This window comes from Somniosus microcephalus, chromosome 7 (assembly GCF_052327205.1).
Source record: "Somniosus microcephalus isolate GS21.2 chromosome 7, FLI_Smic_1.0, whole genome shotgun sequence".
NCBI lineage: Eukaryota > Metazoa > Chordata > Chondrichthyes > Squaliformes > Somniosidae > Somniosus > Somniosus microcephalus.
Window position 1 is genome coordinate 63,624,307 of NC_140993.1, and position 16,825 is coordinate 63,641,131.

At 42.3% G+C, this 16,825-nt stretch overlaps 1 protein-coding gene across 1 annotated transcript; it reads right to left on the minus strand.

Annotated features, from left to right (window-relative positions):
- Position 1: 1 nt before the first annotated feature.
- Positions 2–15,716, minus strand: LOC147114663 (uncharacterized). The gene is made up of 2 exons (XM_085992510.1): positions 15,590–15,716; positions 2–7,211 (listed from the first exon to the last, which is right to left on the minus strand). The coding sequence occupies exons 1-2, from the start codon at positions 15,664–15,666 to the stop codon at positions 3,332–3,334; spliced, it is 3,957 nt and encodes a 1,318-aa protein (XP_085848636.1). The 5' UTR covers positions 15,667–15,716; the 3' UTR covers positions 2–3,331.
- Between the last annotated feature and the right edge of the window lie 1,109 nt (positions 15,717–16,825).

Genomic DNA, 16,825 nt, shown 5'->3' on the forward strand with positions numbered 1-16,825 from the left:
GTTTCATTCTCACTGAATTATTTTATTACATGTTCACTTATGCTATACATAAAAGGAAAAATATGTTAAAACTCAACATTTCCAATTGTGCTCCTATCAGTGAAAAAGCTACGATGATTCCTATATCTTGGAATTTATAAGTTGCAAAGTGTTCCCTTTTTTCCCCCTGCCAGTTTGCTCATCTCCTGTCTTGAAGTAGCTGATACGCACAAGCCGATCACCCTCCAAGTAGCCATTATTTGTATGTTAGCCTAGTCAGCACGCTGGTTCACCATGGAGGGCATCACAACCCAACCCGATCCTGTCCTCACCTGATGTCCCCAAGCAGAAAGGTGGGGGGGCGGTTGGGTCACTGGATAGTAATCAGGAGCAGGAACGCTAGCTAGTTTTCTTCCCATTAACCCAGAAGAGCTGAGACGTATGGCAGCTGTCCAACAGCCATGTCAGCCAAGATCAGCCACGTCACCACAGGACAGGGATTAATCTTTGGGGCCTTCCTGACCTAAATGGCAAAGCGTTTACCTTAGTGAGCGTAGTTGACAAGTGAACATGTGGAGCTCCCAAGTGTCATATAGACGATTCATAATGTTACAAATCTGTCGGACAGTCAGTAATTTAGTATCAGTTATACACACAAAATCAGATAAACATTTGTCTCCTAGAGGGTTATATAATTAAACAATATTGAATTGATTTACTTACATGCGTCAACCTCTAATCATCTGACTATTTTTAGATTTTTGTGTTTGAAATTTAGGCAGGAGAGGCAACATCTTTAACTCTTTGAACCCAATGCAAGTACAGTTATGTTACTGAACTAATAATCCAGAGAACGTGAGTTAAAATCTCAGCATGAGAATTTGAATTCAGTGTTTAAAAAAAACTGGTCTCAGTAAAAGGGACCATGAAGCTGCCAGATTGTAGGGAAACCCCAACTGATGCACTAATGTCCTTTTGGGAAGGAAACCTGTCTCCCTTAGCCAGTCTGGCCCATATGTGACTCCAGTGCCACATCAATGTGGTTGACTCTTAACAACCCTTTGAAATGGTCTAGCAAGTCACTAAATTGTATCAAACTGCTGCAGAGACTATCAGTTCAAGAAAAAGACCCACCAACACCTTATCAAGGTAACTAGGGTACGCAATAAATGTCGACCTTGCCAGCGATGCCCACATCCTGATAATTAATTATTTTTAAAGTATGTTTGAAGCCCTCCTAAAGTCAGGTGAAGGGTAAAGCTCCTTCTACACTGCCCCCAAAATATGCCAGGCACCCAATGTCACATTCCAACTTTCCATAGCAGCTGTGCTTCTGGCCTCTTTGACTGATACTGTACAGCTAAAGTTTACGCCATTTCTCAGCGGGTTCTGCCAATCTCCTACTGAAGATTGGGACAACCACCGCAGAAATTCAGGGCCCCAAGCTGGACTGAGATTTGGACACTTCTCAGGTAAACTATCAAAATCTAGGGATTTCCACTTCAAGCTTTCAGTCTCTGAACTTTGAGTTCCTGCAAATACACATTACGATATCTGTAACAAAAAACACAATATGGAAAGTATCTTATATGGAAAGTATCAAAAGATTTCAACTTATGTGATCCATTTTCTTTCTTTATGCCTTGACTCATACTGGGGTACAGCTCCATGGATATCTGCAGCACTCAAGTATGACAACTAGAATGAGGTACTAAAGATGTGACACTTCATGTGTGAGCTTAGATAATGAGTGTTAGCCAGCTAAAAACTGGAAATTAATCTCCTCAATCTCTTTGATTTAGGGCTTGTCATTGTTTTAGGGATCACGAAGTTCAAAAGAGCTGTGCATAATTTTTGTCATGACAATGCCTTGGTATGAGGTGTAATTATGTTGTCCCCTACAGATTTTGTCTTTGTGATGCATTATTATGCTGTGTGTCAAAGCTCTTGACACATTACTATGACCTTTTAATGGAGTGAGGAATATGTTTGAGGAAGACCTCAAACAAATATTGTACACCTTTCCAAAGTAGCTTCAGAAATCTCATCTTTCCCCTGGGTATTCTGGTATGAACATTGTCCCCAGTAACTTTAAACTTTAGCTATCTCCTCCATTTCCATTACTGTAGGGGTTGCTGGCAATGTGGTGGTTGGTCTGTCTGCGGAGGGGGAAGAAGGGTTAACCTTTTGGATGGGGAAACCATTCTGTCAGAACACCGTGCTGATGGTAGTGGTGGTGGCGAGGTTGCTGTGCTCTCCTTGTTAACCTGTTCTTTCTCTTTTCAGTGCTGGTTGATCCGCTTTATTTTACCAGCACCTGCTATTTCATTTTCAAAGCTGATTTCATTTCACACCTAACCCCCCAGGATTTGCATCCCTCCCATTTTCCTCAGGTCTTGCATTTCCCTAGCTATTCGCATTAGTTTCTTTAAAGCCTTTAATGTCTTCAATGCTTCTGTCTATTACTTGACTATAACTCACTCCACGGCTGCTTTTTCATCTCTGTGCTTGTTTCGGGATGTGCACATCGCTGGCAATTCCGGCATTTATTGCCCATCCTAGTTGTCCTTGAGAAGGGGCAAAAGAGGAGCAGGCCTACCGCAGCCTCTCTGCCCCCAGCTCTATTTCCTTCCCCCACCCATCAATCCCTTCTCTGCCTGCCAAATAAAAATACAGACTGAGGATGGGGGAGGGCTGCACCTAGCTTCCTGGACTGTTATGCACCTTTCTACTCCTCTCATTGCCACTCCCCAGGATCACCTAGTGGGAGGTGACAAGAGGCCCAGGGTAGCAGCGGAAAGGGCCTAGTGGAGGTCTACTCCCCCTCCAATTCAGCCTCTTCATCTTTGGAGCTCTTCTGCTTTAATTAATTCCATGTCACCTCTTCTGGGTGCTGCAGCACTGTCTCATTCCCATCTTAGGTACTGGTGGGGTCCCTCTTGATGGTGGGAATTTCCCTCGGGAGCCTGCCCTGCATAGCAAGTGACTGACCTAGGAAAATGTTCATGGGTTAGGGCAGAGTTGGGAGGGACGGATGGAAGACCCGCCACACTACTACTTCACCCCAAAGAGGAGAATCCTCTCCTTGATTTCAACACAGTGAGGTTACAGGAAGAAGGAAAAGTGTATTAGATGGCATTCTTGGAGATTAGGTGGAAAAGAGAAAACATTTCCAGACAAGCAATGGTCATAGTAGTATTGATAAAACAGAGAAAGATAAGAGATAGCATTTGGAAATGTCTTAAAAATAAAGAATTTAATATGCATTCATTTCTTTTTATCTTATTACTATTTGATATATGGATTAAGACTCACAGAGTGAATAAGCTATGCTCTTATCATGTTGCGGACTTTAACTTAGCAGATCATCAAACCATGAATTCCTTTTAATTTGTGGGTTTGAGTTTGTATCTATGCTGGATTCCTTATTAAGTGGATCGAAAAGACTGGCTACATCATCTGTGTTATTCATCTGACCTGGCACAGTTGCAGACACGTCATTCGCGAAGACGTCATTTGTGAAAGAGTTGACCTGTGCCTGTTCAAACGTAGATTTGGTCGGTTTTGGTTGTAGTATGCCAAAGTTGTCCACTATCAAATCCTTGCCTTCTGTCTGTGATATGTTCGTGGTGTCTTGGGCGTCTGATCTCATTCCACTTGCGAAAAACTTGTCAGCTCCAAAACAGTCTTGTGCAGAAACTGTTTTTTCTGAAAGCAAGCCCACAGCCGCTGGTGGTTTGCTTGGTAAGACAATGTTCCAAAAGCCAAATACATCCTCCGTAAAACCTGCAGTTGGTGCCAAAGGCTGCTCAGATTCCGATGGACTATTGGCACCAGTTGAACTGATTTCTTTCATTGGAGAAACTTTCTTTGACATGGTTGTGTCTGTGGTTTGTGCCAGTGGTGCTTCAATCACTCCACAAAGATTACCAAAATCATCCAGTGATGGGCTTTGAACATTTTCAACAGAAGTGTTAAAATTCTCTTCAGTTATTGGTGTGTAATTGTCACATGGTATCAATAGTTCCTTGGATTCAAGAAGTTTGTCAGCCCTTGTGAGAGACTGATTTTCAGGATGCTCAGTGAGAACACAAAGTGTTTCCTCCACTGATTTTGTAGCACCCATACTTGACTTTTGTGGCAGCTTACTTGATCCTAAAGGATCAGTCTGTGGTTGATTTTGGACATTTTCATCAAAAGTATCAACATTATCTTTGGCTGCTATGATAATACTTCCATTTGGTTTTATCAGTGATCGATCATGTTCAGGTGACTTGTTGGCATGCACCTGTGACTGGCTTTGGTGATCTACATCAAACAGATCTGAATTGTTGTTGGTTGTGTTTGTACTATCAAAAGCTGCTACTTTGAAAGACCCATTTGACTCAGGGGACTTGCTGAGATCTACTTGGGAATGACAAAGAAGATTACTAATTCTAGCAGAACTGATCTCCTCACTGTTGGAAGAGATCATATTCTCTCTCATAATAGGTTGGCTTGCTGTGAAGGGATCACTGGAATCTATATTAACATCAGCAGTATTGCCTGCACTTGCTGTTAGTTGACTTGACTTAAATGCATCGTCAGCCTTGACTTGTTTATTTTGCTGACTCAGATCTGAATTCTGACCATTTAAAATACTTGGAGTGACAACATTTAAATTGTCAAATACAGCAACAGTATTCTCTTTTGTTATCTCTGCTGTTTGGTCTGAATCAAAAAGCTCACTGGTATTTGCTTGTGACTCCATCACACTTGGCTTTGCCTGAGGCTGATTTCCATGATCACTTCGAGGCATTTCAGATTCTTCAACTGTCTTTTCAGAGTCAATGGCCAGGGTTGGTGCTTGTTGAGTTATCTGTGGTGCACCATTGATATCCATTTGGATTTCCTGTAAATCAGAGGTGTCTTTATCTACTTGTACTTTTTCTGAAGATTCTGTTAGAGAGTCTTTGGTTTTTAGACTGAATGTTGTTTCTTCTTTGCTCTTGCTCAATGAGGAATCAAACAGATTCCCGAAGGTCGTTTGAGAGTTGGGCTTAGCTGCCTTTTGGGTCTCTAGGGTTGTCTTCTTAAAGTCCTTTTTACTGTTTGAACCAAACAGTTTTGCAAATGGACTTTTGCTGGGGCCTGACGATTTTGTAGGTTTCTTCTTGTTAAAGGACATGTTGTCTTTTTCACTCTCAGAAGAATTATTGGTGTCAACAAGATCTGGTATCTTAACTGTGTCAGATTCTGAAGCAACAAAAGACTCCCCTACGGTTTGTCCTCCAACAGGTGGAATGATAATTTTAACATTTTCTCTTTCTTCCATTATTTCACTGTGAATGCCATCTTGTTTTTGATTGGAAATTTTGGAATTCTCCTCCTGTTCTGTATATTTTTTTTCAATTTGGTCCATTTTGGAATTCTCTTGTTCTTTATTTCCTGGGTGAGAAGCATCAGATAATTGGAACTGATCTTGATCTGTGTTACAAGGTGTTTCCTCTGAACTTTCATTCTTTGTACGATGAGTAGGCGACTCAGTGGAGTTGACAGGTATATCTATAGTGCCTGTTGCTTGATCTACCATAACTGTTGCTGAGATCTGATGAATGGTAAGCAGCATTGGAATGCCCTCATGTCCCATATTAATGAATTCTGGTCCCCCTTCATGTTCTCTTTCATAAGGTTTGTCTTCCAAAGGCCCATGGTGAGAGCTGGTAGTTGGCCAGTCATGAGTTTCATTGTTGTCATTGTCTTCTTTGGATCTATTTGAGTCTAAAGAATGCGACATTGCAGCTGTTTTAATTTGTGGATTAAATAACTGGTTTTCTATTGTTGATTTTGAAATTGATTCTTTCTTCTGCAAAAAATCTAGACTTCTCTGTACTGTCCTGTCAGTTAAAAATGGCTGGACTGAGTTCACTTGAGGTATTCCTGCTTTTTCTTTCAGCTTGGAACTTTTTATTAATTTCCCTTCATTAGGTTTATTGGCATCGTGAACTTCAAATTTGCATTTCAGTTCTTTGAGACTCTGTTTCTCATACATTGCATTTGCCCCAGAATAGGGCCTAGGCCTTTCCTGATCTAACTCAAGCAGTCTGGGAAGAGAAGCTGGCATTTTAATTGTTTCCTTCTTTTCAAAATTCTCATTGTGCTCAAATTTTTGCTTCAGTTCTCCAAGAGTCTGTTTTCCACCATCAGTCTTTGCATGCAAAGAAGATTGGACCTTCTCTTTATCCAAATAATAAAGGTTTTTAGTCACTGCTCTTTTGTCTGGTTCATTTTTATCAAGCTGTTCAAATTTTATCTTCTTTCCATTTAATTTCTCTGCAACGTTTAACTCAAATTTTTCCTTCAACTGTTTAAGGCTCCCTCTTTCGGTATCTGCTCTCACCTGTGAAGGGAGGTTGGGCTTTTCTTTGCCCAAATGAAGATCTCCAAATACAGATTCTGTTCTTTTATCCACTTCATTCTTTACAAAATGTTCCTGTTTAATTTTACATTCATTAGGCCCAGGTGCATCACCCAACTCAAACTTTTTCTTTACTTCCATGAGACTTGGGTTCTTAGTGTCTGTTTTGACTATTGAAAAAGGGCTGGATTTTGCTCTACTTAGATGAAGATCGCTAGATATGGAGTCTGCTCTTTTATCTAGTTCATCCGCTGTGTGTTTCATATTCTCTGTGTTTGATTTACCCCTGTGGTTGGACTGATGTTCTTTCATTCCCGTTGATTTAACTTTTACTTGGGTAGAAGAGTTGTGCATTTCTTTACACAAATGAAGATCTTGGAGCTGTTCAGATTTAGAGGGTTTGAGGAGTGGTATATTCCTCCTGTCTAAGATATTGCAAGGGAGTTTACTAATCTCCTGATTTTCTGGAGGAGGCCAGCTAATTCTGAGCTTTGCTGTTGGCTCTGACCTTCTACTAACCTCACTATTCGGCTCACTATTGGGCTCGCTTCTATCAGCAAGATTGGAAATCCATCTTGCACGTTCCAAGTTGGGTTGAGCGGTATTGGAATCCGGGTCCAATTTCCCTTTCGCAGCTGATAATTTACCAGTTTCCTCGATTTGGGATTTGCATTCAGCTTGGCTGCCACTGGGAGGATTAGTGCTCTTCGATAGCCAGAGCTCTTTATGAAGATAATGGCCAAAGCCTTCATCGTAATTTCCCTTCACCTTGACTAGCCTGTTAAAGTGAGGCTTGCAATAAAACTCGCCTTGCACCGGCACATAGTTAAGGAGGCTGAAAAAGAAAAAAGATGCCTTGCATCACACCAAGAAATAGTAAACTAATGTGTCATGCAAAGTCAATTGGATATAGCATATTAATTATAGATAATTATAGATAATCCAGGTCCTCACCACTTGCTGCATAAAAAAGTTTTTCCTCACATCCCCCTTGTATCTCTTGCCCAAAACCTTAAATCTGTGTCCCCTAGTCCTTGTACCATCAACTAGTGGGAACAGCCTTTCCCTGTCTAGCCTATCCAAACCCGTCATAAACTTGTACACCTCTACCAAATCACCCCTCAACCTCCTTTGCTCCAATGAAAACAAATCCAGCTTCTCCAATCTGTCCTTGTAGCTAAGATCCCCCATCCCTGGAACCATTCTGGTAAATCTCCTCTGCACCCTCTCAAGTGCCTTTACATCCTTCCTAAAGTGTGGTGACCAGAACTGGATGCAATACTCCAGTTGTGGCCAAACCAGCGCTTTATAAAGATTCAGCATAAATTCTCTACTTTTGTACTCAATGCCTCTATTTATGAAGGCCAAGATCCCATATGCTTTGTTAACCACTCTCTCAATAAGTCCTGCCACCTTCAGGGACCTATGCACATTAACTCCCAGGTCCCTCTGTCCCTGCACACTCTTGAAAACTGTGCCGTTAAGTGTATATTGCCTCTCCCTGTTCCTTCTGCCAAAATTCATCACCTCACATTTCTCTATTAAATTCCATCTGTCACTTGTCTGCCCATTCTGCTAGCCTTTCTATGTCCTGTTGTAGTCAATTGGTATCATCATCACTGTTTGCCACACCCCCAAGTTTGGTGTCATCGGCAAATTTAGAAATTTAGGGGGAAAAATTCAGTATCGCCCCTTTTGGGGCGCCATTATCGGCCATGCGCAAAGTTTAGTGCCTGGCGCTAATTATCGCCTCCGACGACAAACTTGGCTTTTATCGCCCCTGGATGTGATTGGAGTGCTAAATCAGGTGCTTCACACCTGTCTTAAGGCGCAAAGGCTGAGGAGCAAGGCGCTACCTCAGAGCGCTGGTGAAGCAAGGAAGGGCAAATCAAAATGAACCTGAAAAGTGCTGCTCAGTACCCAAACTCCTTCACACAGCGTTGAATCTCTCCAGAAGTCTCTCTCTCTCTCAGAATGCGTGGTGCAAAAATGTCACCAACAAAAAAAGGCAGGAAGCGGTCGCCTTTAAATAGCGCTCCCCCAGTCCCGTTCTGACTGCAAAACGCTCCCCGCAACCTGTCGTTGCTAGCAGCAGGCGGTAAGGCAGGGGGCGCCACTCAATATCCGGTCCAGGATGCTACCGGGGCGTTACGCACTCGACTGACGTCATGATCTGCTGGCGCAGGAGATCGTGGCGGTAGTGTTTAGCGCCACCGCAAAATGTCTAGTTAATTTCGCGAGCGGGGCAAACATCGCCGCGCCCAGGCACTAGTTGCTTTGCGCCTCATTAGCGCCCTCTTAAGGCGCTAATGGGAGGCGCAAACAACTGAATTTTTCCCCCATAGTATTCCAGTATATATATATCAATCAAAAAAAGCAGTGGCCCCAGAACTGACCCTTGGGTATACCAGTGTCTACCATCCTCCAGTCTGAAAAACAGCTATTTACCACAACTCGCTGTTTTCTGTCCTTAAGCCAGTTCCTTATCCAAGCTGCCATTGACCCACCTATTCCATGAGCCTCAGTTTTGTTAACCAGCCTTCTATGTGGTACTTTGTCAAACACCTTCCTAAAATCCATGTAGACAACATCCATTGCATTCCCTTCATCAATCCTCCCTGTTACTTCATCAAAAAATTCAATTAGATTAGTCAACAACGATCTGCCTTTTACAAATCCGTGTTGACTCTCCTTAATTAGCTTAAACCTCTCCAAGTACCCGTTAACTTTTTCCTTGATTATTGTTTCTAAAACTTTATCCACCACTGATGTTAAACTGACCGGCCTGTAGTTACTAGGATAGCCCTTACACCCTTTCTTGAACAATGGTGTCACATTTGCCACTTTCCAAACCTTGGGCACCTCCCCCACATTTAGGGAAGATTGGAAAATTATGGCAAGTCCTGCCGCTATCTCCTCCCCCAATTCCCTTAGCAACCTGGGATGTAAGCCATCTGGACCAGGTGACTTATCCACTCTAAGCATACCCAGCCTTTTTAGTACATCCTGTCTATCAATTTTCACCCCTTCCATTGCTTCTACCTTTTCCACTTCTACCGATATTTTGTCAGCATCCACCTCCTTAGTAAACACCGATACAAAGTACTCATTGAGTATTCTAGCCTTGCCCTGCGCCTCTAAGCATATATCACCTTCTTTGTCCCTAGGCCTATATTCTCTAGAGTTTAGAAGAATGAGAGGTGATCTCATTGAAACATACAAAATTCTTACAGGGCTTGACAAGGTAGTTACAGGGGAGGATGTTTCCCCTGGCTAAGGAGTCTAGAACCAAGGGTCACAGTCTCAGAATAAGGGGTCTGTAATGATCAATAACATGTCATTCTATAGTGGACACTAGGTGGAGCTGTGTAGAGCTGTATATAGCTGTATGTATAAGACTACACTACCCAGCTGTATGTATATTAAGACTACATTACCCATGAGGCACTAGGCTACCCACAAGGCAGCAGTCAAGATGGATGCCTCTACAGATACTGTACCTAGTCCACATTTGCTCAATAAAAGTGTCTAGCAAAAGCTAGCTGTGTTCATAATAAGAATGTCTATTTATTAATGAACATAAGATGGTACCAGGATACCAAGAGTTGTAAATATCTGCTAAAAAATTGTGAAAAGCGACATGGAGAATTTGAAGCCACCAGAGCGTTTGAATCTCGAGGGAAATGTCGACTACAATTGGCGGATTTTTAAACAACAATTTGAACTCTACATTGCTGCCATCGGATTCGGTATGAAGCCAGATGCAAGGAAGATAGCGTTGCTGCTTACGGTTGCAGACCCACAGGCGATAGAGGTATTTAACACATTTGTATTTAATCCAGAGGAGAACAGAGAAAAATTAGAAGACGTGCTAAAAAAATTTGATGCACATTGCTCTCCCAAAAAGAATGAGACCTATGAAAGATACGTCTTCTGTTCTCGGACACAGCAGCAAAATGAGACTTTTGATAGCTTTATAACTGATCTGAAACTGAAAGCACAGACATGTAATTTCTCTGAGCTTAAAGCATCCATGATTCATGACCAGATTGTGTTTGGTATTCATGATAAAAATGTCAGGGAACGTCTGTTGAGAGAAACCGAACTAAATTTGGAAAATGCGGTGAAAATATGCCAAGCCAGCGAGCTAGCTCGAAAGCACGCGAAGACTTTCAGTGAAATCAATAATGATGCGATTGTAATGAGTGATAATGCTGCTGTCGGTGCTGTGTCCTATAAGGGGAAGAAACATGGGCAGAACAGAAATGAAAAGCAATCGGAGGATGAAATTTTTAATTGTAAACGCTGTGGTTACAAACACCAGTTAAGACAATGCCCAGCGTTTGGAAAAATGTGCACAAATTGTAATGGAAAGAATCACTTTGCCAAACAATGCTTTTCAAAAGTAAAAATAACGAAAGGGCAACAAGTTAATGTGATTGAGGACACTGATTTAAGTGAGACATTTTTTGTAGGAATGGTGTCATGTGACGATATCAAAAAAGATACAGAAAATGTGCAGCCCTCAGAAATGGACAATGCTGAACATAAAGTCAATGCAGTAAAAGTGGACAAATGGATGATCCCACTGCAGATAAATGGAGCATTAGTTACATTGAAACTGGACACTGGGGCAAAAGCAAACTTAATCAGTATGAGTGACATAAAAAATATGAAAGAAAAGCCCAAAATACAGAAAAAGTCAGTACTACTGAAGGACTATAATGGACAGAAAATAGATAGCTTAGGTGTATGCAGACTTAAAGTGACAGTCAAAGACAAAGTGCATCATCTCATGTTTTCTGTTGTGGCTGAAAGACTTGATTCACTACTGGGTGACAAAGCTTGTGAGGACTTAGAACTGGTCAAGAGAGTCTACCATATAAACTGTGCCATAAGCAGACCAGATGACTCGGTGGATTCTGTAGTGAATAATTTCCAGGATGTGTTCAAAGGATTTGGAGTTCTACCATTCACTTAAAAGATCCAGCTAAAGGAGGATGCTCAGCCAGTGGTACATGCTCCACGAAGAGTTCCAGCACCCCTGCGTGACCGGCTCAAGAATGAACTGGACAGAATGACCACACTAGGAGTCATCAGGAAAGTCGAAGAGCCAACAGACTGGGTTGACTCCATGGTATGTGTAAAGAAAAAGAACAATGATCTAAGAATATGCATGGATCCAAAGGACTTAAATGCAAACATAAAACGTGAACACTACCAGATTCCCAAGTGAGAAGAAATCACCAGTGAAATGTCAGGTGCCAGATACTTTACAAAGCTCGATGCCTCACAAGGATTTTGGCAACTAAAACTGGATGAAGAGAGCACCAAATACAGTACCTTCAACACACCATTTGGCAGGTATTGTTTCCTCAGAATGCCTTTCGGGATAATATCTGCATCTGAAATCTTTCATAGAGCGATGGAACACATAATTGAAGGTCTGGAAGGGGTTCGGGTCTATGTTGATGACATCATCATCTGGGGCTCCACACTGAAAGAACACAATGAGAGACTGACTAAAGTGCTACAGAGCATACGCCGGAATGGACTGAGGCTCAACAAAGCCAAGTGTCAGTTTGGCATCCAGGAAGTCACTTTCCTAGGAGATAATCTATCTGGTAAAGGAATAGAGCCAGATATGGAAAAAGTAAACGCCATACTCAAAATGCCCCGACCCACTGACAAAAAAGGAGTGCTACGCATCATGGGGATGATAAACTTCATTGGAAAGTTCATTCCTAACTTGTCAGCCAAGACAGCCTGTCTGCGAGACCTGCTACATAAAACAAATGAGTTCGCATGGACAGAAAGACATGAACAAGAGTGGATAAACCTCAAAACAGTGCTGACAACCACACCTGTACTCACCTTCTTTGACCCAACAAAAAGAATCAAAGTGTCAATGGATGCATCAAAAGATGGCCTAGGTGTGGTCTTGCTACAAGCAGAGGGTGAAGATTGGAAGCCTGTTGCCTATGCCTCCAGGTCTATGACTGATACTGAGTGTCGATACGCCCAGATTGAAAAGGAATGTCTAGGCTTGGTAGTTGGACTAGAAAAGATTCATGGCTACATATATGGACTTCCCACCTTCACAGTTGAGACAGACCACAGCCCACTGGTTGCCATCATAAAAAAGAACCTGAATGAGATGTCTCCAATGATTCAACGACTCATGATGAAGCTGCAAAGATATGACTTTGAACTGATCTACACACCAGGCAAATACATAGTGTTAGCAGATGCACTATCCCGAGCACCCACCATGAGTCATGTGAGCTCTACTGAAGAAGACGTGGATGTTCATGTGAGTATGGTCACTGCTGCGCTACCCGTGTCAGACACACAATCAAAGCAGATAGCAGAAGAAACAGTAAAAGATACAGTATTACAAACAGTAATAGAGAACATTCATCATGGTTGGCCAAAAGGTTCCTGTCCAAAATATTTTCACAAGGTCAGAATTGAGTGTCGCAAGTGGACTATTACTAAAACAGAACAGAATAGTCATTCCACAGGTTCTACGTCAAGACATGCTCAAAAGGATTCATGAGGGACACCTCGGAATTGAAAAATGCAAAAGGAGAGCAAGAGACACTGTTTATTGGCTTGGCATAAATAAGGACATTGAGAACATGATAGGCAAATGTGAGACATGTCAGAAACACCAAAACAAACAAGCAAAGGAACCAATGATAGTAGCTGACATACCAACAGCACCATGGCAAAAGGTTGGTATGGACCTTTTTCATTTAAATGGTAAAGACTATCTAATAGTGAATGACTACTATTCTAACTATCCTGAGATGGCGCTGCTCTCGAGCACCACAGCAAGCAGTGTCATAATGCATGTGAAATCCATCTTTGCCAGACATGGAATTCCCAGGATTGCCGTTAGCGACAATGGTCCGTGCTTCAACTGTAAGGAGTGGCAACAGTTTGCAGCACATTATGACTTTCAGCAAATCACATCCAGTCCTTTGTATGCTCAGTCAAATGGTAAGGCAGAGAAAGGTGTTCAAGTTCTCAAGCAGCTACTGAAGAAAGTGACAGAAAGCAAGTCTGATCCTTATCTCGCCCTTCTGAGCTACCGAGCCTCACCTTTAGACTGTGGTTCTTCACCTGCTGAACTACTAATGGGTCGCAAGTTGCGCACCACGCTACCCTGCTGTGCAAAAGAACAGCAAAGTGAGGAACTGAGACAGAGACTTCAACTGTTACAGCTGAAACAGAAATCATACTATGACAAGTCATCCAAAACTCTAAAACCATTGACAAGGGATGATGTTGTCAGGATTGAGGATCCAGATGCATGGAACAGGAAAGCTACAGTTCTTGAGGAAGTAGGACCAAGGTCATACATTGTTAGAACTGAGGAAGGACAGATTCTCAGGAGGAACCGCCGTTCCCTCCTAAAAACACAAGAGACTATTCAAGACCAGATTGATGACAATGCCGCAACTGCATCTTGTCATTCACCGCCAGAACAATCTCCTGAAGACACATCAGACTTACCCGTGTTGAGAAGATCCACACGTGAAGTAAAACAGCCTGATAGACTTAATCTTTGAGTACAATGTAAAGCTTTGAAAATGTGTTGACTGTTTTGAAAATGTTTATGTTTATAGAGCACTAACAAAAGTGTTACTGATATTATCTTTATTGTTTTCTTGAAAGTTGATTGACATTGATTTTGTTAAACCTCAAAGAAAGGGGGATGTAATGATCAATAACATGTCATTCTATAGTGGACACTAGGTGGAGCCGTAGAGCTGTGTAGAGCTGTATATAGCTGTATGTATAAGACTACACTACCCAGCTGTATGTATATTAAGACTACATTACCCATGAGGCACTAGGCTACCCACAAGGCAGCAGTCAAGATGGATGCCTCTACAGATACTGTACCTAGTTCACATGTGCTCAATAAAAGTGTCAAGCAAAAGCTAGCTGTGTTCATAATAAGAATGTCTATTTATTAATGAACATAAGAGGGTCGGCCATTTAGGACTGAGACGAGGAGAATTTTCTTCACTCAGAGGGTGGTGAATCTTTGGAATTCTCTACCCAGAGAGCTGTGGAGGCTCAGTCGTTGAGTATATTCAAGACAGAGATCGATAGATTTTTGGATATTAAGGGAATCAAGGGATATGGGGATAGTGCAGGAAAGTGGAGATGAGGTAGAAGATCAGCCATGATCTTATTGAATGGCGGAGCAGGCTCGAGGGGCCAAATGGCCTACTCCTGCTCCTATTTATTATGTTCTTAAAAGTTTAGTGCTGGGGCTTCATTGTCGCTGGGTCAAAATCCTGGAACTCCCTACCTAACAGCACTGTGGGAGTACCTTCACCACATGGACTGCAGTGCTTGAAGAAGGTGGCTCACCACCACCTTCTCAAGGGCAAGTAGGGATGGGCAATAAATTTGGCCTTGCTAGTGACGCCCATATCCAAAGAATTTTTTTTTTTTTAATGAATTAAGAGGAGGCCATGACTAAGTGCTTTCCCTCCATGCACTAACTTGGGAAATTTATCACTCAGAGCCTACCACAATCTTTCTCCTAGCAGTTCCTGGGGTCGGTGGAGATAGCAGCGGTAAAGGAGCCTTTCCACTGGCATCTACATGCGGTGGGTGAGGAAGAGATAGCTAACGGCAGTTCCAGCAGGGGCAGGAAGAGGGAAATTGAGTTCAGGGCAGGAGCAGAGAAGTAGGCTTCACCATCTGACTTTTCCCCATTTCCACTGCTATCCCACCCAATTTTGAGCAGAATGGTGGAGGAAAATCCAGTCTCCAGTGTCTGTCTCAAGAACTCCCAGGTTAGATGTGGCATGGCTAGATGCAAAGTAAAGTGTTCTCTATTCTGCCCCAGCAAAAGGGCAGTACCTATCTACTGCAGCATGGAATGCCCATTTAATTTATTACTTGGGTGTCATCAACGGTTAAACAATAGCATTGTGTCACAAGTCATGTGATTGCACTCCTGACATATACAAGTCCTTTCACTGGGATAATACTGCCCCTTTAAGAAATATTTAACATGCGATCAAATATTTGGTTATGATTTTATATATGTGCATGTATAATTATTTCTTTTAAAATCAAGACAAATGATGTCAAAGTTTTATTGATGCAATTTGGAATTAGATAGTAAATAAAATAACACTGCAGATCGACAGTAATAGCGAGCCTGGGTTTAAAAACACTCACCTCAGCTTGTGCCTACAGTGCTTGCACCGGAAGCAGGACGGGTGCAAGACAAGTCTGTCCACTACCAGGTGTTCCATGGGATAAACTGGGTTTTGACATGCAGCGCACAGTTCCTTACTCAGAGACTGGAACTAACACAAGAAGTTTGTCATAAGAACACAGCTACAAACCATTTCCCCCCAGCAAGCCGAGAATCAGTGACTGCTCCCTTGTGTGCCCTCTTAACTTGATCCTAGACTCTAACCCAACTGCAGTAACACATGAGGCAGGGCTACAACAAAAGGGATCATATTTTCACTCTACTGGAGGACCGGAAAGCATGTTGATGTGCAGAGCTGCCACTACCTGTTCTGTAAACTCACCTTAATGTACTTTTTTATCCAATTATCCAATACCTTCGCTGGGGTGTGGTTTCACAGATGCCAGCAGCCCTGCAAGTAGTCATGCTTCATCTATAAGCCTAGACGATGGGTATCATCAGGCTATTCAGCTTTGTGGAGATTCATAGCCAAGATCATTCTTGTCCTTGCCAAAGTACACACGCCTTCTGGCAGGGGTCACTGGATAGCGATCAGGAATAAGAAAGCTGGATGGCCTTTTTATTACCAGAGTCAGTTATAGTGCCACTACCATTGCCCTGGCTTAGCTAACTCAGCAGAGAGTGCAGCTGGTGATGCCCTACATCCATTGAACCATCAAGGGAATCCCCATATCCTGATTCTATCTTTACCTATCTGATCTTTTCACTAGCAGATTAGGAAACAAATCTGAAAATGTGCAAATGGTGACACTGTAGGAATGTCTAGTTCCTATCCAAAAGACTGAGGTCCACTCAGGCGATCAAATAAACGAGGTTTAATGAAAACTAACAGAGTTTAACGAATAACTACAGGAGAACATCGAATATAGGTCTAGTCAGTTCGGAGGCTCCACGAGGACTGCTTGGGCGGTCCCGTGGCTGACGTCATGACGTCATCACGTTTTTCCCACGCTATTAAAGTGATCGCGCTCTGTACATGTAAACAGTGAAAACAAAGATACAGACTCAGGCTGTAGCTAACATATTATTAAAGGGAATTATATACAATTGATCGGAGTCCTTTAGTGGCTCCGCCACAACACGATGATGCATTTCTACAGCCAATAGTGTCACGCTGTTTGCAAACCTGGCATTCCTCCAAAAGGTGACACCGCCCTTTAAAAATAGGTCTTTAAAAATTGAAGTGGCTCAGCCTC

Excerpts from the sequence above, each read along its gene's own strand:
- LOC147114663 (XM_085992510.1), bottom strand. The coding sequence starts at position 15,666 with ATGGAACACCTGGTAGTGGACAGACTTGTCTTGCACCCGTCCTGCTTC. Across the intron at positions 7,212-15,589 it reads CACTGTAGGCACAAGCTGAG|CCTCCTTAACTATGTGCCGG; the intron begins GTGAGTGTTTTT and ends TTTCTTTTTCAG.